We start from the raw sequence: 27,460 nt of genomic DNA on the forward strand, positions 1-27,460 counted from the left end.
TGGCCTCCTCCTAGTTAATACTGAGAGCAGACACCAAGCCACTCTGACTTGAAATCTGGTAGCAACTACCCTGACTTTAATTATTTTAAGAAAATTATTTAAAATCTTTTCCTTTCCCTGAGGAGACTGGTGAGGCTCCGCCTCCCTTGCCTCTAGTGACTGCACGTCCCTGATAAGTACGTGTGTGTGTGTGTGTGTGTGTGTGTGAGTATGTGTGTGTGTGATTCTAGCCATTATCTATCCACTGCAGGATGATGGCCTCTTCCTCATGTTTCCAACCAATAGGGTCTTGAACTTTCTTTTGCTGATTGGGCCCACAATACTTACTGATGTTGTATACATAAACGAAAGTATGCAATATCATCAAAAGAATAAAAAGAATTGAAATGGAAATGGGCCGGTCACACAGCAAGAAGAACTGATGGCAGGTGGACCAAGGCAGTCATAGAATCGGTAAATACCACCTCTGACTGGCCCCGCCCCCAGGTCTATTCTCCACCTCCCGAGTCCCAGCTGATTGGGAGGGAATGGGGATTTGACAGTATCCTTCCCCTGTCACACCCACCAAGCCACGCCCACCAAGCTATGCCCTGCCCACCAAGCCACGCCCACAGAACTGGTAGTAAAAAAATTCTGAATTCTACCACTGTCCCTATCCCCCAAATTTATCTGAGCAAAATTATCTTTTTCTTCTTCTGTGCTAGTTGAAATCTCTCCTAAGCACTGCTTCGTTTATCATAATCATCTCTGTCTTTAAAAGCCACTAATCTCTCTATATTCCTGCGCCCTCCCACCCAAACTATCAATCACATGGCTCGCCATAAAGCTGCCAGTTGTTGAAACTTGTGTCTTTGTGGACACGGTCCAATTTAACTTGGCAGTTGCAACTGACTCTCTAAAAGCTCTGGGATCAGAGATGGATTAACTAAAGACTAATTGATTAAAATGGGACTAATGTGCTAGATCAGGGTTTCTTAAATGTCTTTCACTCAAGGTCCCTTCCCACTTTTCATAATTATGGAGGGTCCCAAAATAGATGTTTGTTTGTTTATTTGTTTGTTTGTTTGTTTGGGCTATACTTATCAATATTTACCATATTAAAAATTAAAATGGATGCGCTTGGTGCCACTACGGCTTCCCACAGTTATTTGATGGGATTTCAATATTATATTCTTTTTCGTGAGAGCCAGTTTGGTTGAGTGATATTAAGGTATCAGGTTGGAAACCAGGAGAGTGTGAGTTCTAGTCCCATCTTAGCCTGATTAAGGTATCAGGTTGGAAACCAGGAGACTGTGATTTCTACTTGCACCTTAACCTGATTAAGGTATCAGGCTGGAAACCAGGAGACTGTGAGTTCTAGTCCCACCTTAGCCTGATTAAGGTATCAGGCTGGAAACTAGGAGGGTGTGAGTTCTAGTCCCACCTTAGCCTGATTAAGGTATCAGGTTGGAAGCCAGGAGGGTGTGAGTTCTAGTCCCACCTTAGCCTGATTAAGGTATCAGGTTGGAAGCCAGGAGACTGTGAGTTCTAGTCCCACCGTAGCCTGATTAAGGTATCAGGCTGGAAACCAGGAGGGTGTGAGTTCTAGTCCCACCTTAGCCTGATTAAGGTATCAGGTTGGAAGCCAGGAGACTGTGAGTTCTAGTCCCACCGTAGCCTGATTAAGGTATCAGGTTGGAAGCCAGGAGGGTGTGAGTTCTAGTCCCACCGTAGCCTGATTAAGGTATCAGGCTGGAAACCAGGAGGGTGTGAGTTCTAGTCCCATCTTAGCCTGATTAAGGTATCAGGCTGGAAACCAGGAGGGTGTGAGTTCTAGTCCCACCTTAGCCTGATTAAGGTATCAGGCTGGAAACCAGGAGACTGTGAGTTCTAGTCCCACCTTAGTCTGATTTAAGGTATCAGGCTGGAAACCAGGAGACTGTGAGTTCTAGTCCCACCTTAGCCTGGTTAAGGTATCAGGCTGGAAACCAGGAGACTGTGAGTTCTAGTCCCACCTTAGCCTGGTTAAGGTATCAGGCTGGAAACCAGGAGACTGTGAGTTCTAGTCCCACCTTAGCATGATTAAGGTATCAGGCTGGAAACCAGGAGACTGTGAGTTCTAGTCCCACCTTAGCCTGATTAAGGTATCAGGTTGGAAACCAGGAGGATGTGAGCTAGTCCCACCTTAGCCTGATTAAGGTATCAGGCTGGAAACCAGGAGGGTGTGAGTTCTAGTCCCATCTTAGCCTGATTAAGGTATCAGGCTGGAAACCAGGAGGGTGTGAGTTCTAGTCCCATCTTAGCCTGATTAAGGTATCAGGTTGGAAGCCAGGAGGGTGTGAGTTCTAGTCCCACCTTAGCCTGATTAAGGTATCAGGTTGGAAGCCAGGAGACTGTGAGTTCTAGTCCCACCGTAGCCTGATTAAGGTATCAGGCTGGAAACCAGGAGGGTGTGAGTTCTAGTCCCACCTTAGCCTGATTAAGGTATCAGGTTGGAAGCCAGGAGACTGTGAGTTCTAGTCCCACCTTAGCCTGATTAAGGTATCAGGTTGGAAACCAGGAGGGTGTGAGTTCTAGTCCCACCTTAGCCTGATTAAGGTATCAGATTGGAAGCCAGGAGACTTTGAGTTCTAGTCCCATCTTAGCCTGATTAAGGTATCAGGCTGGAAACCAGGAGACTGTGAGTTCTAGTCCCACCTTAGCCAGTTGGGTAACCTTGGACCAATCACCTTTTCTCAGCCCACTTCCGAAAACTATGCCAAGGCAACGGCAGAAACTTGTCCAGGCCGTTGCCAGGAGCCAGCACTGTCTTGAAAGCACCCAATAAATCCATAAAAGTTGAGCATAGGCTAACAAATCCTTTTCTAGAACTTTGAGAAGATCTTGAGCGACCTCCAAGGAACCATACTTTCTAAAATATTCTAGATCGGAATTGTCAAAACTCGATTTCATTGAGGGCCGCCTCAGGGTTGTGTCGTGGTGGGCGTGACCAGTTCGATGTCACTCATGTCAAGGCTGCATGGGGTGGCCTGAGTACTTTGCCAGTGTAAAAGGGCTCCTGAGCTCCGTTTTCGGCTGCGACGGCCTCCTGCAACTCTCTGCCAGCAAAAATGGAGCCCTGTTTTAGCTACTGTCAGATCCACCACAGGCTGGTCCTTTGCTGTTTCCAGGGTGGCTCCATGTGGCACATCTAAGCACCCCACGGGCCAGATCCGGCCCATGGGCCTTGAGTTTGATGATTCACCGACAAATGCGCGCTCGACAAATGCGCGCCGACAAAACTGCACCGACGAAACCGCGCCGCGATGAAACAAACAACATTCCACGACACGAAAACGTTATAACCCTAACCCCTAACGTTGTTTTCGTGTCCCACCATGTTGTTTTTTTCATCGCGGCGCAGTTTTGTCGGTGCGCATTTGTCGGGCGCGCATTTGTCGGGTCATGGAGTTTGACACCCCTGTTCTAAATCATGCCAGATGCGTTCTCTTCACGTGTGCCGTTTCAGTGTTTTTGCCCACATTGTTACTTCAATCCAAACCCTTGTGTATTACGGCCACTGAAGCTTCAGTTTCTCCTTAAAAAGCAAAAGTCTAATTAATTAACAGTTCATTAGGAAAGAAAACAAGGGACATGGTGGCTCAGTGGCTAAGACGCTGAGCTTGTCAATCAGAAATGTCGGCAGTTCGGCGGTTCGAATCCCTAGCGCCGCGTAACGGGGTGAGCACCCGTGACTTGTCCCAGCTTCTGCCAACCTAGCAGTTCGAAAGCAGGTAAAAAATGCAAGTAGAAAAATAGGGACCACCTTTGGTGGGAAGGTAACAGCCTTCCATGCGCCTTCAGTGTTTAGTCATGCCAGCCACATGACCACGGAGACGTCTTCGGACAGCGCTGGCTCTTCGGCTTTGAAATGGAGATGGGCACCGCCCCCTAGAGTCGGGAACGACTAGCACCTATATGCGAGAGGAATCTTTACCTTAGGAAAGAATGGGCCCAACGTTCTTAGAGGAGATTACATATCCAAATCTATTTCCATCTCTATCTATGCCAGCGTTTCTCAACCAGAGCAACTTGAAAATGTGTGGACTTCAACCCCCAGAATTCCCCAGCCAGTCACGCTGACTGGGGAATTCTGGGACTTGGAGGCAACACGCCTTCAAGTCGCCATGGTTGAGAAACACCAACCTATAGTGTGCATTGATGAATTCCTTGGAGTCATTCTTGGCAAGAGGAATAAATCCAGAAAGCGAATTTTCCATCCCATCCTTCTCCTTTTTTCCTTTCTTAATTAGGATTCTTTTAACTTTCTGTTTGGGGAGATGTTATAGCTGGCCGATTTAGGGAAGGCTCCTAAACTCTATATTTTGTTTTGGGGGTTTTTTTTCTTTCTTTTCCTAAGAAGATTCAAGATGGAAACACCCTGTTAATTTGCGAACTGGGAACACATCTTTCATATTTCACTGACTAAATCCGTTATTTATCATCCCCTGGGGGTTATTTCAAGCTAGGCAACAGTCATCTTCAGCCAGGGCCTGTTCTCCTGTTAGGCAGAAGGAAGCAGCTGAACTCAAAAAGCAGATTCTGAAGGGCCAGAAAGGAGATGAGGAAAAACCATCCAAGTTCCCTCAAATAGTCTTCTAGACTACGAATAACAGAGTTGGAAGGGGGCTTGGAGGTCTTCTAGTCCAACCCCCTGCCCAGGCAGCACACCCTATTTCAGACAAATGGTTGTCCAGTCTTTACGTAAAAACTTCCAGGTTGGAGAACATACAACTTCTGGAGGCAAGTTGTTCCACCGATTAATTCTTCTCACTGTCAGGAAATTTCTCCTTTGTTCTTCTCCTTGATTGGTTTCCACCCATTGCTTCTTGTTCTACCCTCAGGTGCTTTGGAGAATAGTTTGACTCCCTCTTCTTTGTGGCAGCCCCTGAGATATTGGAAGACTGCTATCATGTCTCCCTTGGTCCTTCTTTTCATTAAACTAGACATACCCAGTTCCTGCAATCGTTCTTCGTTCCTCCATCCATCTAATCCAAAGGTGTCAAACTCAAGGCCTAAGGACCGGATGCAGCCTGCGGGGTGCTTAAATCCAGCCCAGCCAGTCCATCACGGGTATACGCTCTCCTGCTTGAGGCAGAGGGTTGGACTAGAGAACCTCTAGAGTTCCTTCCAACTCTGTTATTCTGTTAAGATGTGAAAGGACCCCTCCTGAAGGATTAGAGCATACACAGAGTGTAACCTAATTCAGCTTTTGTTAAGTTGCTGTGGAGAGAAGCTCCATCGTAACCTAACGTGCCAACTTCATAGATAAAACTTCTAGGCGAATTGTCAAGCTTGGCCTAGTAAAATAACAAGTGGATTGTGCAAAAGAACCTTGCTTGCAACTTGAAACGGGTGTTCAGCATCCCCTAACAAAGCTCTGTCTTATATGCCAGAAAATGGGGCTGCCCCTGAAGAGTGTTCGAAGACTACAGTTGGTCCAGAATGCAGCCGCGCGAGCGATATGGGGTGTATCTAGATACACCCATGTTACACCTATCCTCCGCGAGCTGCACTGGCTCCCCATTGGTCTCCGGACGCGCTTCAAGGTGCTGGTCATTACTTTTAAAGCCTTACATGGTTTAGGACCTGGTTACCTGAGAGACCGCCTCCTGCCACTTACCTCCCAACGACCAACAAGATCGCACAGGTTGGGCCTCCTCCGGGTGCCGTCAACCGGACAATGCCGGCTAGCGGCCCCCCGGGGGAGGGCCTTCTCTGTTGCTGCGCCGGCCCTGTGGAACGATCTACCCGTAGAGATCCGGACCCTTACCACTCTCCCGGCCTACCGTAAAGCTGTCAAGACCTGGCTGTTCCAGCAGGCCTGGGGCTGTTGATTGATATCCAACCCCGCTTAGATGGAATGGATGATGTGGACTTTTAATTGTATTTTTTATTCTTAAATTTTAAATGTTTCTTCTGTCTTGCTGTGAGCTGCCCAGAGTCCCAATGGGAGTGGGCGGCATACAAATTTTATTAAACTCAAACTATTTCTTTTCTCTTCTAAGGTCCTTTTTTTTTTCAGTGCGCTGAGAAAAATCGTGAGGTTTGTGTAACATGAAATAATGTTTCTAACACTATGACTATCTGTGCAAGCTGTGTAAGATTATATGAAGTTTGGTGAGGCTGGCGCCTGTTTTTTCTCTCTCTCTATGCCTGCTCTGTTAAGGTGGGAGACAAAAATGTCATCAAGTCTTTTTGATTTCTGCAGAAAGTAAAAACTGATTATCAGTAGCCTCGTGGTCAGCGTTTCATTGGAATTATCAGGTTCTGAGCTGAATTCGAAAACCTTACAGATGAATTAGAGCCAAGGTGGCGCAGTAGGTAGAGTGCAGTACTGCAGGCCACTTCAGCTGACTGCTATCTGCAGTTCAGCGGTTCAAATCTCAGGGTTGACTCAGCCTTCCATCCTTCCGAGGTGGGTGAAATGAGGACCCGGATTGTTGTTGGGGGCAATATGCTGACTCTGTAAACCGCTTAGAGAGGGCTGAAAGCTCTATGAAGCGGTACATAAGTCTAACTGCTATTGCTATTGCTAATTACTATTTTTTGTAAACAAGCTTCATTAGGGTGATCACCATAGCCTTTAGCTTTGGGCTGTCCAGTTCTTCCTGCTTTCTTGAAAGAAGGGGGAAAAATACCTCAAGACAACTGAACATTTTGAGAGCTGAGCTTAGATACTACCTTCGCTGAATATTGCAGATGTGCTCGCTCTTGCTTGATGCTCGCTGAGTCTCAAACTATCTATTAAAGTTTAAATATAGAAAGAACACACTGTCCTTTTGCCTATTTCCAAACAAAACCAAAAGCTTTTTTTTTCTCTCTCGAGAGCAAAAAGGCACTTAGAATGAGAAAAAAAATACACCAATGAATTAATCGACGTTATACGGAGCTGAGTGCTCTTCTGCTTTTTTTTTTCCTTCTTCCTATTTTCAGATTCTTCTGAAGGATCTTTAAAAGCCTTTACGCATCGAGGAGACATCAAGGCCTACGTTCTTCGTCAAACCGGAGAAGTAAACCTGGTTTCTGAGGAAGGTTAGTGAGTTAGTCAATTGAAAGATTCAATTTGGGGGTTTCTGGGCTACCCTTAAGAGCAATTTCCCCGCTTAGGATGCCCTGCGATCGGGAAAAGAAAAATAATTAAAAATATTGAGCAAGGCCGGTGATTGGATAGGCAACACAAATGGTCCAAGATCTGTGGGACAAAACGTATCAGGAGAGATTTAAGAAACTGAATAGGTATAATCTGGAGTAAAAGGGTCACCAACCCTTGGCAACTTTAAGGCTTGCGGACTTCGACTCTCAGAATTCCTCAGCCAGCGTTGCCTGTCATTCTGCATTGCTGGCAGTCATGGCAGCAATGCAGAATTTAATATAATATTCGTGATGGTGGGATTCAGCCGGTTCGCACCTATTCGGGAGGACCGGTTGTTAACTTTCTAAGCAGTTCGGAGAACCGGTTGTTGGAAGAAATCTCCTTTTGTTTTCTTCCACTTTACAGGGCTAAACCTGTAAGGAAGGCAGGGAGGAAACATTCTGGTGTTGTTTCTAGCCTCATCTCTATTGCCCTGTTTACAGAAACTGCCTCTCCGGTTAACCCTTATTACAATATTTTTTGCTTGTAAAAGTTTTTATTTTCCATTTTTTCATTTTCATACACTCACATATATACTGTGCGTAGCCGGAGCCATACAACATTAAACAATAATCGCAGCAATTCCTCTTGTCAACAATACCCCCAAAAATAGAAACCCAATATACCTCTTCCACTATCTGTACACCTCTTTCTTCCACCCCCCTCCAACTTTCTATCTTCCCTCCATCATCCCCCTCTACCCTACTTCCCCTCCCCCGCTACCACTCCTCTCTCCCGATCCACTCCCTCCCTTCCTTCTCACCCTCCCTCCCATCCTCTCTCTCCCGCCCTCTCTACCCATCTTCCTTCTATCCCACTCCTCCTCCCCTTGGTGTATTTCCACTATATGTCAATGTACTTAACTTATCCTATTTTTACAGAGAAATTAAAGAAAAACAGTATACATGTGAAATCGCATTACATTATTTTTTGGAGTATAAGACGCACCTTTTTCCCTCAAAAAAGAGGGTGAAATTTGGGTGCATCGTATACACTGAATACAGCATTTTTGGCTTCCTGAAACCCTGCCCCCTTCACCAAAATGAGCATGCATAGCCTTTGGAAGACTTCCAGAGAGCTCCTGGGGGCTGGGGAAGGCAGAAATGAATGAAAAACTGGCTGTTTTTTTGCTCAATTTCCACCTCCTCCAGCCCTCAGGAGCACTCTATAAGCCTCCTAAAAGCTATGCATACAATTTTTTTTTATGAAAAACGGTCCATTTTTGCTCGTTTGGGGGGGGGGACCTCCCAGGAGTACTCTACAAGCCTCCTAAAGGGTATTCATTGCCTTTTTTTTCTTTAAAAAAAAAACGGGCCCGTTTTGGGGAGGACTGCAGAGTGCAAAAATGTTTTTTTAATTTGCCTCTTCAAACCCTTGATGCGTCTTATACTCCGAAAAATACGGTACATTGTAACAGCTAAGGCGAAGCGCCCATTGACATGAGTGACTTTGAGTTGGCCACGCCCACCCAGTCACATGATCAACGAGCCCCGCCTACCCAACTGGTCATTAGGGCAGAGAATCTGTTTTTTAAATTATTTGAATCCTACCACCACTGAGAGTGGCTGAATAGGCTATATATATATATATATATATATTTAGAGTCACAACCCCTGGTAAGCCCCAATTATGGGAGGAAGCTAACTGCTTCCATCATCTGTCAATCGGCTCGTCACAAGAGTCCATCACGACAGAAACCCAATATTTTTACTGTTGCCTTTGTTATATTTGTGTTTTTTAATTTGTGCTGATAAATAAATAAAGGGAGACTAGTATAGATCTATTTCAAGCTATTTAGCTCTCATCAGCTAGCCATACCCTTACTGGGATTCGAACCTGTGCTGTATTGCATCTTAGGCGAACGTCTTAGCCATTAGTCACAACCCCTGGTAAGCCCCAATTATGGGAGGAAGCTAACTGCTTCCATCATCTGTCAGCACAAATAAAAAAACACATGTGGCTGAATAGGATATATATATATGTGTGTGGCTGAATAGGCTATATATATATATGTGTGTATGTATGTATGTATGTATGTATGTATATATATACACACACATACATACATACATACATACATACATACATACATACATACATATATATGCTTTTATGAGTTCTTTCGCCAGCTTTGGTTTCACATAAATATGGAGCAAAATCTTAGCCAGAGTTTCTTGGCTGGATCACTCGGTATTTCCAAGCCAGAACTCTGGGGAGTTTGAAAAGAAAGCCAAGAGGCAGGACCTTCCTTTCTGAAAAAATGCACACTCAGTACTTTGTGCTTCAAGAAACCAACAGATGCTTGTAGTGTGACTATAGAGATTCTCGCTCATCCAGGATATGGTTGTCCCAAAGGTGCTTTTTTTTTTTCAGGAGGCAACTGGACTTTCTTGCTTTTTCTTTGGAAGACGTTTCGCTTCTCATCCAAGAAGCTTCTTCAGCTCTGACTGGAAGGTGAGGAATAGAAGGATCGATACTCCTTGCAAACAGCTGGTCATTTGCATCCTTTTAGAGGGTCGTTGAGGCCACTTGGAGGTTCATCTCCTGGGTCCTGTAGTGGGTCTTGTAGTCTGCAATTATTTCCCTCTGGAAATCCATTCCTATTCCCACACCATTCCAAGGGTTTTCATCCACCTACTGCCAATTACCTCCACTCGACCAATTAGATCCCACAGGTTAGGCCTCCTCCGAGTTCCATCAGCCAGTCAATGTCGACTGGCAACTACCCGGAGGAGGGCCTTCTCTGTGGCAGCTCCGACCCTATGGAACGAACTCCCCGTGGAGATTCGTACCCTCACCACCCTCCAGACCTTCCGCATAGCACTTAAAACCTGGTTGTCCCGACAGGCCTGGGGTTAAAGACCTTCACCGTACCCGAATTGTATGAATGTTGTGCTTTTAATGATGTATTGTCCTATATGTAACTCGGTTTGTCTCCCCCTCCCCTTGAATCGTGAGCCGCCCTGAGTCCCCTTGGGGAAAAGGGTGGCATACAAATATTAATAAATACAAATACAAATACAAATCCCAAATTGTATAGCTAAAAGTCTGTACAGATTCTTAGTCATCCAGATCCGGAAAAAGCACCTTTGGGACAGCCATGACCTGGATGACTGAGAATTTCTACGGACATTTAGCTATACAATTTGGGATAAATAACCTTGGAATGGGGTGGGAGTAGGAATGGATTTCCAGAGGGAAAAAAATTGCAGACTACAGGAACCATTTGCACCACTCAGGGGACCCTGAGGACACAGCTAAACCTCCAAGTGCTTCAAGGACCCTCTAAAAGGATGCAAATGACCAGCTGTCTGCAAGGAGGATAAATCCTTACATTCCCCACTGTTGTGACTCAGCAGAAGTTTGCTGTGAGTTGAGTCGGGATGCAAGATTAACAATGCAGCTGGGGCTCGTTAGGGGCGTCTTTTGGTGATAAAAGGATGGATGGTGCCACGCCCTGGTTGCAGGAGTCAACGTTCATTCATTCGTTCATCATTCATCGGTCGTGGTTTGTTTGTGAGAGACACTTGGAGAAGTGATTTGCTTTCTGTAACCCTGATTCAAGGAGACACTTGGAGAAGTGAATTGCTTTGTAAGAGTTTTGTTTTGCATTCTGTTATCAGAGACTTTATTTATGTTTATTTTTGGGCTCGCAGTCAGTCTGAGCCGAGGACTGATAAAGTTCTTTCCTTTTAAGTTTGTCTGCCTGTCGTCGGTTAACGAGCGAGGAAGGGGGGACAGAACACCCCACTATCCTATCAGAGCTGAAGAAGCTTCTTGGATGAGAAGCGTAACATCTTCAAAAGAAAAAAAGAGAAAGTCCAGTTGCCTCCTGAAAAAGCACCTTTAGGACACTGTGTGTGAGACAGAGAAAGATCAAGGAGAAGATTTGTGTTAAGTGAGACATTTGTTAAGTGAGTTTTGCCCCATTTTATGACCTTTCTTGCCTCGGTTGTTAAGTGAATCGCCGCAGTTGTTAAGTTTGTAAGCCAGTTGTTAAGGGAATTTGGCTTCCCGGTTGTCGGAAGATCGCAAAAGAGGATCCTGTGACCCCGGGACACTGCAACCATCATAAATACGAATCAGTGGCCTAGCAGGTGAATTTAGATCACATGATCTAAAAGGGTGTAACCATGAAAACAGCCATAAGTCCCTTTTTTCAGTGCCTTTGTAACTTTGAATGGTCCCTAAACGAACAGTTGTAAGTTGAGGACTATTTGTATAATCTAAGTGCTATTAAATTTGCTTCGGTTGTGGCACAGAGTTCTTATCCTCTCTGTCCAAATTTTGGACTTTGCTGTCTTCAAAAGTGTGGCTTTTGTCTTTCAATATTTGCAGATGAACTGCTGGGTTCCACCACAAAACTGTGTTCGACTAAAGCGCGCTCGACGAAACCGCGTACCTGACGTCATCACAGCGCGATGAAAAAAAGCACGCTGTGAGCGCTAAGCTAAAATTAACCCCTAAACTTAAACCTAACCCTAACCCTAACCCTTAACCTAACCCTAAACCTAACCCTAAATCTAACCCTTAACCTAACCCTAAACCTAACCCTTAACCTAACACTAACCCTTAACCTAACACTAAAACTAACCCTAACCCTAACCCTTAACCTAACCCTAACCCTAACCCTTAACTAACCCTAACCCTAACCCTAACCCTTACCTTAACTTGAATCGGCTTGCTTTCAAGCGCTTTTTAAAAGCGCCCTTTTTTCTCTGCGGTCGCTGTTGTCGCGCTGCTGATGACGTCAGCGACGCGCTTTAATCGGGCGCGCTTTAGTGGACCGCGGTTTTGTTGTGCCACGGAACTGCTGAATATTGTCCAGATGGGTTTGTTCTCCTATGTTGTGCCACGAGTTTGTGAAATGGTTGTTTTGTTTCCCCAATGTACAATCAGCACATTTGGAGGTTTTTTTTAAATACTTTTAACTTTATCCGGGCCAGAATATGAGATGGGCAGTGCCTAAATTCGACAAATCGAGAAATAAAATACAACTCAGAAGCAAACTGGCAACCAGCGCAACTTAACACAGCAAGACGTGCTGTTGTATAAGCACAAAAAACTGCCCACATTTTTGCTTTTTTTTGCATCCACTGGAGCTTCCGGTTATTCTTCACGCTCAGCCGCATGTCGAGCCGAATGGAAATCGTGTTCCTCTGTCATCGGGAAGGCTGTCTTGAATTTTTGGCCTCCTGCACGAATAGAAGGAGCTCTTCCAATTGCAGAAGCCGAGTTTTCGGATCCAGAATTGTAATGTATTTACTTCTTCTGTTCCAAACCCTGACGTCCAGCCACGAACTGAGGTAGCTATTTGAAATAATCGGTAGGAATAAGGCTGGTCCCATATAGACCAGTGATGGGGAACCTCTTCCGCCTAGGGTGGCAAAAGCACACAGGGTCGCACTATCGCACCTGCCCACGTACCCACCACCATAATTTTAATACTCCCCTGCACCTTGGCCCCATGTGCATGCACGTGTGACACACACACCACCGCCTGCTGCCCTGTGCATGCACTTACGGCTTTCCTTGGAGCCTCAGGAGGGCGAAAACGGCCTCCCACACCCCCCTGGAGGAACTCTGGAGGCCCGTTTCCGACTTCCGGTGGGCCCAAGTAGGTTCATTTTTCATCCTCTCCAGGCTCCGAGACTTTCTAGGAGCCTGGGGAGGGTGAAAAACAGCCCAACATGCAAACCGGAAGTCAGTTCCTAAACTTCCGGTTTGCACGTTGGGCGTTTTCGTCCTCCGGAGGCTTCACTACTCTGGAGGCCGAGAAAACGGCCGAAAACCAGCTGGCTAAAGTGCGCATGCACGCTGGAGCTGAAGGGCAATGCCTCGCGTGCCTTCAGAAATGACTTCGCGTGCCGCCATGGACCTATATCCTTCCGTCAGGTTTTAGAGCCATGGGCACGGGGAAAAGCGATTTCCACCGACAATAATCATGTTAGCAAAGAGGATCATTCTGCAGTTGAAAGAATTTGCGTGTTGTTTGTTTGATGTGACAATTAGCTTGTTCTTTTTTTGATTTGACTTTCCCTGCTCTCCATAACAGGTTCCATCATTCTCAAGGTACCTACGACTCTTCGAACTTCTCTGAATTATCTGGAACGAAGGTGGAAGTCAGTCCAGAGATCCAATTACAGGATATTGAGACTGTCTCAAGAGACGATCGTGTCACAGTGACAGGTGAGATTTGTTTGATGATGTTGTTGTTAGTCGTGAAGTCGTGCCCGACCCATCGCAACCCCATGGACCACGTTCCTCCAGGCCTTCCTGTCCTCTACCATCCTCCGGAGTCCATTTAAGCTCAGGCCAACTGCTTTGGTGACTCCATCCAGCCACCTCCTTCTCTGCCGTCCCCTTCTTCTTCTTTTGCCCTCCATCGTTCCCAGCATGAGGCTCTTCTCCAGGGAGTCCTTCCTTCTCATTAGGTGGCCAAAGTACTTGGTGATTGCCTATGTTTACTGAACAAGCCAGCATCATAACCCTCATCATGATCCTTTTTCATGCTGGCCGGTTGGAGCTAACCAGAGTTCTTTGAATTCAGATGTGAATTCTGATTAGTTTCAGCTCAGAAACAATGTTTTTGGTCTTCAGGCTCTTGAGGATTAAAGCAGAAGACGTGTAAAATAATAGAATGGGATAGGGATAGGGATAGGGATAGGATAGGATAGGATAGAAATAGAGAATATAATGGAATGGAATGGAATGGAATAGAATAGATTTCATTATTTTTCCACCTCAAGCACTAAGTTCAGAAGTTGTTTCCAAATAAGAAACAAAATAATTGTGTTCCTTTCTTTAATCAAAGCACTCAATTTGGCCATCTCTGCTAACTCCGTCAATTTTTGGACACACACACACCCCCTCAGGGAAATTTGAAATATGTTCTCATTTATAATATGGAAGAGAATAAAATGTTTTCTTGCTTTGTTCAAATGCAGGTGTGTCCATCCCACACCCCTCAGGCTGCAGATAGCACTGGACAGCTAATAATGCAGCCCCCACAAGATCGTGAACTTTTAACTTCATTATGTGATTTTAGCAATAGTTACTATATTATTATTTTATAGGTGGCCCAAGAAAATTTCTCTTTACTCAATGCCACTCAGCCAAGCCATAAAGGTTGGACATGCCTGATTTAATTAAACCTCTCTCTCTCCCCCCCCCCCCCTCTCAGAGAGATTGAGAGTGATTGAGAGAAAGAGAACGAGAGAGGGGGATTAAGAAAGAGAGATTGAGAGGCTGAGAGAGAGAATGATTAAGAGAGAAAAAGATTGAGAGAGAAGATGGAAAGAGAGTGATTGAGAAGGGAAAGATTAAGAGTGAGAAAGTGATTAAGAGAGAAAAAGACTGAGAGAGATGGAGAGAGAGAGGTTGAGAAAGAGAGAGAAAAAAGAAATACAGATAGAAATTGAGAGAGACAGAAATTGAGAAAAAGAGAGGTTGAGAGAGCGAGAGAGAAAGTGATTAAGAAAAAAAGATTGAGAGAGACAGATTGAGAGAAAGAAAGAGATGGAGAGAGAGAGAGAAAGAAATTGAGAAAAAGAGAGGTTGAGAGAGAGAAAGTGATTAAGAGAAAAAATTGAGAGAGAGAGATTGAGAGACAGACAGATTGAGAGAAAGAGATGGAGAGAGAGAGACAGAAAGAAACTGAGAAAAGAGAGCTTGAGAGAGATATAGAGAATAGAATAGAATAACAGAGTTGGAAGGGACTTTGGAGGTCTTCTAGTCCAACCCCTTGCCTAGGTGGGAAACCCTATACCACTTCAGACAAATGGTTATCCAACTTCTTAAAACTTCCAGTGTTGGAGCATTCACAACTTCTGGAGGCAAGCTGTTCCACTGATTAATTGTTCTCACTGTCTGGAAATTTCTCCTCAGTTCTAAGTTGCTTCTCTCCTTGATTAGTTTCCACCAGTCTCAGAGAGACAGAGAGAGAGAGAGAGAGAGAGAGAGAGATGAGAGAGATGAGAGAGAGAGAGGAGAGGGGGAGAGAGAGAGGGAAGAGAGGAGAGAGAGGGAGAGAGAGAGACACAGAGAGAGAGAGACAGAGAGAGAGAGGAGGGGGGGAGGGAGGGGGAGAGAGAGGAGAGAGGACAGAGAGAGAGAGAAAGGAGAGAGAGAGAGAGAGAGAGAGGAGAGAGAGAGGAGAGAGAGGAGGGGGGAGAGGGGGAGAGAGAGGGGGAGAGAGTGGAGAGAGAGAAGAGAGAGAGAGAGAGAGAGAGAGAGAGAGAGAAAGGAGAGAGAGAGAGAGAGAGGGGAGAGAGGGAGGAGGGGGGGAGAGCGAGAGGAGAGAGAGAGGAGAGCGAGTGGAGAGAGGAGAAAGAGAGACAGAAGAGAGAGAGAGAGGAGAGAGAGAGAGAGAGAGAAGGAAGAGAGAGAGAGAGGAGAGAGAGAGAGAGAGAGAGAGGGGGGAGATAGAGAGAGAGAGAGAAGCCACAACATTGACCAAAGCAAGTCTCTCCATAGATCTGTATCATGATGTATCTCTGCTCTTCAACTTAAGACTTTTCATCCAAATCACGTCCGGTTTCATATTATCTAAAAACTTTGGCCGGACTTTCAAGCCATTTTCGTTCCTCATTTCCATGTTCCAAATGGAGCCCATTAGACCGAAGGCTACATAGCTCTGAATGAAATAGATTGTCACGGTTAAGGAATGCCTTCTTAATGGCGAGGTGCCACAACTTGGCCGACTGTTATCTTACTTTATTTTTGTATGACGGGCCTTGATTGTGCAGCTGATCAAGTTGTGCTGTTCGTATTTGCAGAAAGAAAGCCGTAGTTAGAAAGTTTATTTTAGAAGCGTTAAAAATAAACCACCAGCAGCGACATGCGTCTTCTTGAAGATTTGGGACGAGGGGGTGGGGGGGGAGGGCCTCCTAAACAGGAAACTAAACAGATCCATCCGTCGCTTTTATTTTCTACAACAAGAATAGTGTTAGAATAGTAGAAAAGCACCAGGAGTGGGTTGCAGGTGGTACACCCCTACGGGTACGGGCGTACCGGTGCCTGCCGGAGCACCAAATACCATTCTGGTACAGTGCTCTGGAGGGCCCACCTGCCCGCCTGAGCTCCTTACCTGTCTTTAAACTCTTCGGTGTTTCCGTGCACGCGCAAGGTGTGTACAACGCCTGCGTGACGCTCCACCGAGCAGCTGGAGCGTCGCGGAAAAGTCGCTGGAAGGTAAGATGCATGCGCTCGCTGCACGCGTACATGTGGAGGACACCGGGGCCCGTTGCAACCATACTAGTTGCAATGGGAACTGGAACCCACCACTGAAATGCACATAATTTCCATAGCAAGTGAGATAAAGCAGGAATGGTTCAATTGATTACTTTATTTAAAGAGGAAAAATATGTTATTACTGATACCCTGGCGCAGCCCAGGTATCTATCTATCCCAATCCTGTATTAGAGAGAGCCCCCTTGTGGAGCACTGTGAAGCTGTTACCATGGGAACTCCACTGTGCTGTATAGTAGAAGCCGTTTAAGGCACAACAGGCTGTGTCTAACGGAACCTGAATCCAAAAGACACACTATCACTGTCAAAAGTACTGTGACTTGACACTATAGAGATAATCCAGTCCTTTTCATTTCAGCGGCCCAGGCATTCCAGAGTTATGCTGGAACACACACACACACGGAACACACCGCAAGGGGTGTCTTACCCCACAGTATTTGTTTCCAGAGAGTAAGTCATCTGTGTACCAAGTTGGTTGAAATTGCTGGAGGCGTTCCAGAGTTATGCTGGAACACACACACACACACACACACACACACACACACACACACACACAGAGCCATTCAGATAGATAGATAGATAGATAGATAGACAGACAGACAGACAGACAGACAGACAGAGTATCTGTATGTATGATAGACTGACAGACATTTTATATGTAAATTAGATTTCTGATTCTCTTTTTTCTAAATCTCTGCCAAGGATTTCAAGCTTCTAATTCTACCCCTCAATCATCCTAGATTTGAGATGAGATGATGAGATGAGATGAGATAGATGATGATAGATAGATAGATAGATAGATAGATAGAGAGATAGATAGATAGATAGAAGAGATTAGACTGAGAGAAAGTGATTGATATGAGAGAGACAGATAGATATAGTGTGTGAATTTATTAATAGAAGATAGATAGATAGATAGATAGATAGATAGATAGATAGATAGATAGATAGATAGATGATAGATAGATAATGATAGATAGATAGATAATGATAGATAGATAATGATAGATAATGATAGATAGATGATAGATAGATAGATAGATAGATAGATAGAGATAGATAGAATGATAGACAGAGGACAGACAGACAGACAGACAGACAGACAGAGATATAGAGAGATAAAGAGATAGAGATAGATTTGGATATCACTTCTGGAATTTGTGCTTGTGAAGAAACAAAGAGGAAACTTTGGTCTTGGTTTTGTTGATTAGAAAGGTTTGGGTTTATAAATGGCTAGTTTTATACTAATGTGTAAAGAGCAAAAAGTTGTGGCTGAGGCTGGAGTGTGTTTATCTTGTGCTGTGCTGGGGAGGGTTGGAAGTCAATACCCCCTTTCCTTTTCTTTTTTTCCTTCCCCCCTGTATTTCACATCCCCCGTCCCCTTTGCCGCCCCTTAATTTAAAATGGCTTCTACTGTACTGCCGTAAAATGGCTTCTACTGTACAGCGCAGTGGAGTTGCCATGGTAACGGCTTCCAGTATTCCCCAAGGTGGCTCCTTCTGGTAGGGGGGAAAATCCAACATTAGAAATCACGTTTGTAATCCGGACATTTCCTCACTATAAATTAATACAATGCCGAGTTATCGACTAGTATAAAATAAAAATGATTTGTTTAAAAAAAAAAAAAAAGAATGGTGTGGAAGGCCATAAACTCCATATTTGAACTTAGAGAGAAGTCGCATAAACAACACGCTTGGCAAGTTCCAAGCGAGGGAGCGAGTTTATAAGTGTTTTTAATGAATCTCAGCGCCACAGTTAATTGGGTATATTGAAAAGTCGAATTCCATCCTCTTCTATTTAGCAGCCTGTTCTCCTATACACCAGAGGAAAGGCAGGGTTAGCCAACACTCTTTCAAGGATAATGGTTCATAAATGCATCCCCATAAATCTGCAGATGGGATTGGACGATGAAATAAATTGTTTGGCCAAATAAATCACCGTTTAGAGAGAATAGGGGAACCGGGCAAGGGGAGAGTCACTCTGCTTTAGCTATTTCATAGCTCCAAAATAGATGATTGCCTCGGGATATGGTCCCGTTTTCTCATTTGCTTAATCATTGGAAGCAAATTGAAATCTTGGTGAGATTTATTTATCCCCAGTACAGAAAGTCCGCTAAGCCAGCGGTCGCCAACTGGTGGTCCGTGAGAAAATTTTGGTGGTCCGCAGAAAAATTATTTGCATTATTTGCATGTATAAGAAATGCTATATCTCGGCGCTTCTTGCCATTATCCATTAGGTGAGTTGGTCCATTGGTGTGAGAAATAAGGCATTGACGGAGAGCCTTCTCTTCCCAAATTTAGAATTTTGTTCATTTACCTTTGTGGATGCAGCCTGCCTTCGATGCTTCTTTGGTTTTTTAAGCACAGTACGAAACCTTCAGATTTCTAATACTTGCTGAAAGATTTAAATGTGTTCCATTTTTGTAAGGTTGTATTTTAAAGCTATTCACTTAGGCTTTGGGATGTTTTGGTCGACAGACGATGAGTACATCAAATAAATGATAGCAGTTAGACTTATATACCGCTTCATAGGGCTTTCAGCCCTCTAAGCGGTTTACAGAGTCAGCATATCGCCCCCAACAACAATCCGGCTCCTCATTTGACCCACCTCGGAAGGATGGAAAGCTGAGTCAACCCTGAGCCGGCGAGATTTGAACAGCCGAACTGCAGTCAGGCGAAGTAGCCTGCAGTGCTGCATTAACCACTGCGCCACCTCGGCTCTTGAATTGCAGTGGAAAACAGCTGTTTACAGCTGGGAAAAACTCTGGGCAGAAATAGAGAGGATAGAAGAAAAAGTTTGCTTCAGCTCATACTGCAAGCTCATATTAAACGGCACCGAATTAATAACCACCATGTTACAGTATTTAACCACTTGAACGCTTCCATCATAATAATTTTTCTACAGAAAGAAAAAGCTGCATAGAGAGTTACCTATATGATCAATGTAAGTCCAACATCGATTAAAAAACTATATTCATTTTGGCATCCGGCCAAAGTCCAGTTGCATTTTTACTGAATAACCTCAAAGATAGGGGGAAAAAGGATGTAACATGCTCTCTGCAACACATCCGTTGCGGTATCCTGGCTCAACACTGGAGTCCAGGTTAAAGCAAATTGTTGTGCCCGGCCAGCGGATTCGGACAGTGAGGAGGTTGGGGAGGAACCTGGGCCAGTCCTGGAGTCTGGAGAAGGCTCTGATGAGGGCTCTGTGTCGGAGGCAGAAAAGGGGCCAGGGCCGTATGGCAGTTATCAGCTGCCTTCGGAGTCAGACATCAGTGAGGCAGAAGAACATCTGGAGCCTGTTCCCAGTGTGTGCATGCGCAGAGTTGCCAGACGAAGCGAATGGCTAAAGAACGGGTCGACTTGGGAGTAAGGCCACAGGTGGACGATGAATGCCCCTCCAGAGGAAATAAAAGAGGAGCGAAAGGGGAGTGGAGTTTGCAGGAGACAAATTAGTTCCCTTAATTGGTTCGTGACTCTCCAAGGCTCCTTGCCAAAGTTTTGCAGATATCGTCTGGCAGCTCTCCAAGCCAGATAAGGTCTGTGACTGTAAATCCTCCCTTGAAAGACTTTGCTGGTTGCGAATGAGCAGAATTCACAGTCAATTAATAAAAGGGTTTTTTTGTCAGGACCAGGAGTTTGCTTCATGCTTTTGGGAAGCCTCGGTCAGAACAATTATACCTCTTGTTGATTTATTCTATGGTCTGGGTCATTTTTCAAACAGTGATGTATGTTTTCCTTCCCTGGATTAAGTCCATGATCTAATACTGTACAGTCAGGGGAGATGAATTATTTCAACTCCACATTCCAGACGGAGGTGAAATTGCTGAACGAAGAGCTTTTCCCATAAATCAGGTTAGCTAAGTGTTTTTACACAGCACCACAAACGTCTTTCCAACATTTTTTTTTTTTTTTGCTTGTTTCACAAAGCTTTGCTGGGATCCTCTCAAATCCCAGTTCAGTTGCTTTAGCCCTTGTATTCTAAATCCAGGAGCCGAAATAGATCCTGGAAAGAAAAAAAAAAATCGGTGATAATAACCACAGAAAGAAGTTATTTAAACCCTTGGATTCCAGCTTGGATGCCGGCAAGAGACCTTCATTTTTCATTTCAGGAAACAGCTGCTTAAGCTGTCTTAAGGCTGTCTTAAGGGACGCGGTGGCTCAGTGGGCTAAGATGCTGAGCTTGTCGATCAGAAAGGTCGGCAGTTCGGCAGTTCGAATATGTAGGTAAGCCCTCACCTATCTCATATGTATAGGTGGGGAATTAAACACCCCGTGTGCCTAGAAATTTTGATTGTAACAGTATATAGATGACCCCTGCCCGCTCCAGAGGTCAGTTCCTACCAGTTCGCCTATTCGGTAGAACCGGTTCGTCAAATCTACCGAACCGGTTAGAAGAGGTTCTACCAGTGGACCCGGAAAGCAGGCCACACCTACAGAAGAGGTTCCAAAAATTTTTGAAACCCACCACTGGTCCTTGGATATGATTATTCTACACTCTCATGCTCCTATTTAAAAACTCAGTGCCTCTGCGAAAGGTAAGGATGACGACTGCGTTTGTGGTGCAATCAGAACATTGCGTGTGTTGAAGTTGTTTTAACGCAAACCAAAGATGCCTTTTAAAAAACAAGTTTACCTCACATTCTTATGCAGGCCAGTGCTGGGTGTGAGGTAATTTAAGGTGGTTCTGACAAGTGACGTCGGCATCTTCATATCCGGTCACATGGGCGGCAAGCCACTCCCATTCGGTCATATGGGCAGCAAGCCACTCCCACAAAGGAGGCCATACCCACAGAGTAGGTTCGAACGATTTTTGAAACCCACCACTGCCCCCCTCTATATGCCAAAGAGAATATTAATATTTTGGTACCAACTAATATGGTAAGAGTATCTCTGAGGTAATAAATTCAGAAAAATATTCAAGCGTGTTATGAAGCAAAGGGACTTAAATATCTCTAAACTGAGTTACAATATAACTTCCAGTCTTTTAATCTGACGGATACTACCAAGTCGTAGTATATTCATTACTCTAAGTCCGGGATGGCAAACTTGTGGCACGCGGAGCCATTTGTCAGCTGGCCAGCGCGTATTTGCGTGCAAACTGACTTCAGCCTTTTTTTAAAAGCCATTTTCACCCTCCTCAGGCTCCAGAGACTTTATAGGAGCCTGGGCAGGCCGAAAACAGCCTCCCCGGGTCCCGCAGAGGTCGTCTGGAGGCTTCAGGAGCTTTTATAAAGCCTCCAGGGCGCAAAAAAACGGCCCTATGGGCAAACTAGAAGTTCAGGAACGGACTTCTGGTTTGCTCGTAGGGCTGGTTTAAGCCCTCCGGAGCCTTCAGGGGCCTTCCGGAGGCTTCCCTAAAGGCTCTGGAGGACTAAAAACGGCCCTAAGAGCAAATCGGAAGTGATTTCCTGTTTGCTTGTAGGGTCCTTTTTTGCCCTCCAGAGCCTTCAGAGAAGCCTCCTGAGGACTCCTGAACACTCTGGAGGGCTAAAATCAGCCCTACAAGCAACCCGGAAGTGACTTCCGGTTTGCTCATAGGGTCGTTTTTTGCCCTCCAGAGCCTTCAGGAAAGCTCCTGAAGCCTCCGGAGGACCTCTGGGGGAGGGGGAGGCTGTTTTCACTCTCCCCAGGTTTCTATAAAGCCTCTGGAGCCGGGGGGGAGGGCGAAAAAAGCATGCAAAAAATGTGGGGTCGTGCCTGTCATGCGTGCATGCGCAAGGGGGGGTTGCGCATTGCATAATGGGTGTGGCATGCCTGGGCATGACCCCCCTGCACTCCCCTCGCTTATGGCATGCGAACCAAAAAGATTTGCCATCGCTGCTCTAAGTAGTAGATTACTACTTAGGTAGTAAATAGTTGTCAGTATATTCATTACTCTAAGTAGTAGATTACCAGAGATAGTCCTCTACTTACAGCCACAATTAAGCTCAACATTTTTGTTGCTGAGCGAGAGTGTTTAAGTGAATTTTGCCCCCGTTTTACGACCTTTTTTACCTCAGTTGTTAAGCGAATCCCTGCAGTTGTTAAGATAGTAACATGGTTGTTAAGTGAATCTGGAATCTTTCCTGTTGATTTAGTTTGTTAGGTGGCTACAAAAGGGGAATCAGATGACCTGGGGACGTTGAAACCGTCATAAATATGAGTCAGTTGCCAAGCAGCTGAATTGTGATTGTATGACCCCAAAGGATGCTGCTGCCAACAGTGAAAAATGGTAATGTCACCTTTTTTTTCCATTCTCATTGCCAAATTGTCACTAAATGAGCTGTTATAAGTCGAGGACCACTTGTCTATGGTATGAAAAACGGGACATTGCACCACCGGGATAAACTGGAAGCGGTTTTTAGAGGCATTTAAGAGCTTCCAGCTGCCGTCGAAGTAAATATCCCAAATCTTCACTTCTAAATGGGAACAGCTGAATTTCTCTCCAGAAAATATCTAAATGCTTAGATCCAATTGGGTGACTGGATCAAGTTTGCTGGGTTCTTGTTTGCAGGGAACTATCAACCGTCAAAACATTTTGGAAATTATGCAGGGCGTTGAACTACAATCGCGAATGCAGCAGTAGCTCAGGCCAGATCAATTGCTGTCTGCTGGTTGAAGAAAATAAAATAAAAATAAGAATACTTCTTCCATTGACAAAGCAAAATATTTACTGGAGCAGAAAGACTTTTTTTTCTTTTGAACGTGTACAGATTTTTCAGCCACAGGAAGGAAGGAAGGAGGAGAGAGAGAAGAAAGAGAAGAAAGGGGGGTAGGAAGGAGGGAGGGAAGGAGGGAGGGAAGCAAGGAGGGAAGGAAGAAGGAAGGAGGAGAAGGAGAGAAGAAAGGAGGGAAGGAAGGAGGGAAGGAAGGAGAGAAGGGGGAAGGAGGAGGAAAGGAAAGGGGAAAGGAAGGAGAGAAGGAGAGAAGAAAGGAGGGAAGGAAGGAGGGAAGGAGAGAAGGAGGGAAGGGGGAGGAGGGAGGAAGGAAGGAGGAAGGAGGAGGGAGAGTAGAGAGAGAAGAAACGAGGGAAGGAAAGAGGGAGGGAGGGAAGAAGAAGTAGGATCGTTGTAAGATAAGATGGATCTATGGGATGGTAAGAAAGCAATCTTCAAGTATATTGTCAACTGTAGGGAAAAATGTTATAAATACATATTATTAATAACAGTTATGAGATAATTGTGAATGTAATATGAAATTGAAAAAATAAAAATTAAAAAAAAAGATTTTTCAGCCACATTGCTGCTGCTGGATGAAAACTTCAGACCGTTGGCCACTAACTCACATTTATGACCTTCTGATCAGCAAAGGCTCACTTAACAACCATGTTAACTAAGTTAACAACAGCAACAAGTCACTTAAAATTAGGGCAGGAAAGGTCATAAAATAGAGCGAAAACTCACTTCAGATACGTTTCGCTTAGCAACATAAATTTTGGGCTCTATCGAGGTCGTAAGTTGAAGAATATTTGTATCCTCTATTTACATCTTGCTGGTGTTACCAATTTTCCAATTTCCGATTTAATAAAATTTGCATGCCGGCCACTTCCTAGGGACTCTGGGCGGCTTACAGACAGATAAAAAAACATTTAAAAATTTAAAAAATAAAGGTACATAATTAAAATTGCACATCATCCATTCAGTGTAGGGGGCTGGAGATTGATCAACAGCCCCAGGCCTGCCGGAACAGCCAGGTCTTGGTGGCTTTTTGGAAGGCCGGGAGAGTGGTAAGGGTCCAGATCTCTACGGGTAGATCGTTCCACAGGGCCGGCGCAGCTACAGAGAAAGCTCTCCCCGGGGAGTCGCCAGCTGGCATTGTCTGGTCGACGGCACCCGGAGGAGGCCCAACCTGTGAGATCTAGTTGGTCATTGGGAGATATGTGGCAGGAGGCAGTCTCTCAGGTAGCCAGGTCCTAAACCATGTAGGGCTTTAAAAGTAACGACTAGCACCTTGAAGCGCGTTCGGAGACCAATAGGGAGCCAGTGCAGCTCGCGGAGGATGGGTGTAACATGGGGTATATAGGTACACCAAAATTGCTCGCGCGGCTGCATTCTGGACCAACTGCTCCTTCTAAGTTACGGCTCCTTCTAAGCTGATCGGCAACATTTTTACAACACCGTTCTAACCATCTTAGAGTGCCTTAAAGGTAAAGTTAAAAGTCCCCTCGCACATATGTGCTAGTCGTTCCTGACTCTAGGGGACAGTGCTCATCTCCATTTCAAAGCCAAAGAGCCAGCGCTGTCCGAAGACGTCTCCGTGGTCATGTGGCTGGCATGACTAAGTGCTGAGGGCACACGGAAAGCTGTTACTTTCCCACCAAAGTTTTCTTCTACTTGCATTTTTACATGCTTTCGAACTGCTAGGTTGGCAGAAGCTGGGACAAGTCACGGGAGCTCACTTCATTATGCGGCCCTAGGGATTCGAACTGCTAGGTTGGCAGAAGTTGGGACAAGTCACGGGAGCTCACTTCATTATGCGGCCCTAGGGATTCGAACTGCTAGGTTGGCAGATGCTGGGACAAGTAACGGGAGCTCACTTCATTATGCGGCCCTAGGGATTCGAACTGCTAGGATGGCAGATGCTGGGACAAGTAACGGGAGCTCACTTGGTTATGCGGCACTAGGGATTCGAACTGCTGAACTGCCGATCTGCTGATCAACAAGCTCAGCATCTTAGCCACTGAGCCGCCGCGTCCCTCCAGCCTTCTATATTAAAACAATAAAAGACCCTTTAATATGTGAAAATAACTTAAGTATTCTTTTCCAGGTCATATGGATCAAAAGGATGCAAAAGGAAATTGTATTAAAGCGGAGACAAAATACGGCACAGTCCATCCCAAAGTCAAACCTGGTTCCAATCTTTGAAGCTGAAGATTCCTTGAACAATACTTACTTTATAAATATAGACAGAAGAATGAAATGTGACCGCTTAAGATTCTACTTCCTAATAATAAAAGTGTGAATGTCGCTCTCTGAATTGGAGAAATGTTCATCTTTTTGATAAGCTCATTAAAGAGAGATCCAACCTGGAACTACGGAGACATTCCTGATAAGGAAAACAATTTATCAGGGGTACAACATGCCTTCTGGAGTTCTGGGTGCACCATCACTGGAGGCCTTCAAGAAAAGATATGTCCAGGCTGTAATAAGTAATAAGGTTTCCTGCCTTGGGCCGGGGGTTGGACTAGAAGATCTCCAAGGTCCCTTCCAACCTTACCTCCAATAGACCGATTAGATCCCACAGATTAGGCCTCCTCCGAATTCCATCCACTGGCCAATGCCGACTGGCGACCACCCGGAGGAGAGCCTTCTCTGTGGCTGCTCCGGCCCTCTGGAACGAGCTCCCGTGGAGATTCGAACCCTCACCACCCTCCAGGCCTTCCGCAAAGCCCTTAAAACCTGGCTGTTCCGACAGGCCTGGGCTAATGAGCTTTTGTCCCCCTCGAATGGTATGGTTGTTGTGTGTTTTAAATTTGTGGTATTGTTTTGTCCGTCTTTTTTCCTTATTTGTACCCACCCCCTTGACTTGGGTTGTGAGCCGCCCTGAGTCCCCTTCGGGGAAAAGGGCGGCATAGAAATATAATAAATTCAATTCAATTCAATTATGATTTTATGAATCTCAGAATGAGTATATACGGCGTGTCAATTATTTGTTAGGAAATGTCTTTTGCTCCCTTGTGGCTCAATTCTTTGGATATAGGTAAGACATTCTGACACAATAAAATATTACGATTCTTCCCCCACCCCATCAGTAAAAGCAACCAACTTCACATCTTCAGCTAAGGCTGCAGAAAACAGCTGCCCATGTTTTCCCCAAAGAAAAAGGAAAAAAGCCATAACTTTTCCTTCAGAGTTTTAAAGAACAACAACAAAAGAAAGGAATATTGTTTGACAGGACTTTGTTACCAATAATGGAAAGAATTTCTTTTTTTAAAAAAAAAAGTACAAAAAGAATCGTTGGCTTTTAAACATCAGATACCTTTCAAGGATCTTCGGCAAGACTTCCCGGCGAGATCAAACTTTCTTCCACCACTTGCTCCGTTATACCGTCCACCAGGGAATGTTTGGTTTGTTCGTAGTCTTTTTCCCCCCGAACTCCTCCTCCCATGCTCACGGGTGCCGCCATTGTGCTGTATCGACGTTTTTTCAGTTTCTTGGGCGAGGTCAATTCACACCACTGACTACGTAACCGAACCCTAGAGGCGGTTCGTCGTCGTTATATTCGTATTTGGAGCCTCGGGGCGTAATTTGAGACAGCCAGTCTGAAATAAAAATGCGTGAGATGCCACAGGTGGCACACGGAGCTATCTCTGAGGGCGCGCGAGCTGTTGTTGTAGGTCACTGCAGAGCACATGTGCACGCCAGCCAGCTGATTTTTGGCCTTCAAAGAGCCGAGGTGGCGCAGTGGTTAAATGCAGCGCTGCAGGCTACTGCTAGATCAGCAGTTCACGGTTCAATCTCACCGGCTCAGGGTTGGCTCAGCCTTCCATCCTTCCGAGGTGGGTAAAATGAGGACCCAGATTGTTGGGGGCAATATGCTGACTCTCTGTAAACCGCTTAGAGAGGGCTGAAAGCCCTATGAAGCGGTATATAAGTCTACTGCTATTGCTATTGCTATAAAGGGCCTTCGAAGAGCCGGGGAAAACAGTTTTCACCCTCCCCAGGCTTCAGGAGAGCTTCTGAAGTCTGAGGCAGGCAAAAATGGACCTACCGGAAGTTCGGAAATGGATGGTTTCAGCTTCGGAGGGCCACCGGGGGAGGCTGTTTTCTCCCTTCCCAGGCTTCAAGAGGGCGGGAGGGTTGTGCACGCAAGTATGGGGAGAGCAGCGGATGGGTCATGTGTGCATGCACGGGGGTTGTGCAGGGGGGATTGAATTATGGGTATGGGCATGCGTGCACGCTATTGCATGCGTATGCACGCTTTCGGCACCCAGCCAAAAAAGGTTAGCCATCACTGCTCTCGAATATGGATCTCGCCGGGTTGTTAATCACAAGTAGCCCTCGACAACAGCCATAATTGAGCCCAACATTTCGTTGCTAAGCAACCGTTATTAAGTGAACTTTGCCCCGTTTGCAGC

General features: G+C 45.3%; 1 protein-coding gene across 1 annotated transcript in view; it reads left to right on the forward strand.

Annotated features, from left to right (window-relative positions):
* The window catches only part of FAM185A (family with sequence similarity 185 member A), a 56,820-nt gene extending 31,461 nt beyond the window's left edge, over positions 1-25,359 (forward strand). Inside the window, 4 exon segments of the mRNA XM_032221691.1 lie at positions 6,955-7,053; positions 13,209-13,250; positions 13,253-13,342; positions 25,150-25,359. Of these exon segments, the coding sequence (XP_032077582.1) occupies positions 6,955-7,053; positions 13,209-13,250; positions 13,253-13,342; positions 25,150-25,247 (329 nt within the window). The 3' untranslated portion in view covers positions 25,248-25,359.
* Positions 25,360-27,460: the final 2,101 nt, after the last annotated feature.

The sequence above is a fragment of the Thamnophis elegans genome, chromosome 7 (genome assembly GCF_009769535.1).
Source record: "Thamnophis elegans isolate rThaEle1 chromosome 7, rThaEle1.pri, whole genome shotgun sequence".
In the NCBI taxonomy this organism is placed as follows: Eukaryota; Metazoa; Chordata; class Lepidosauria; order Squamata; family Colubridae; genus Thamnophis; species Thamnophis elegans.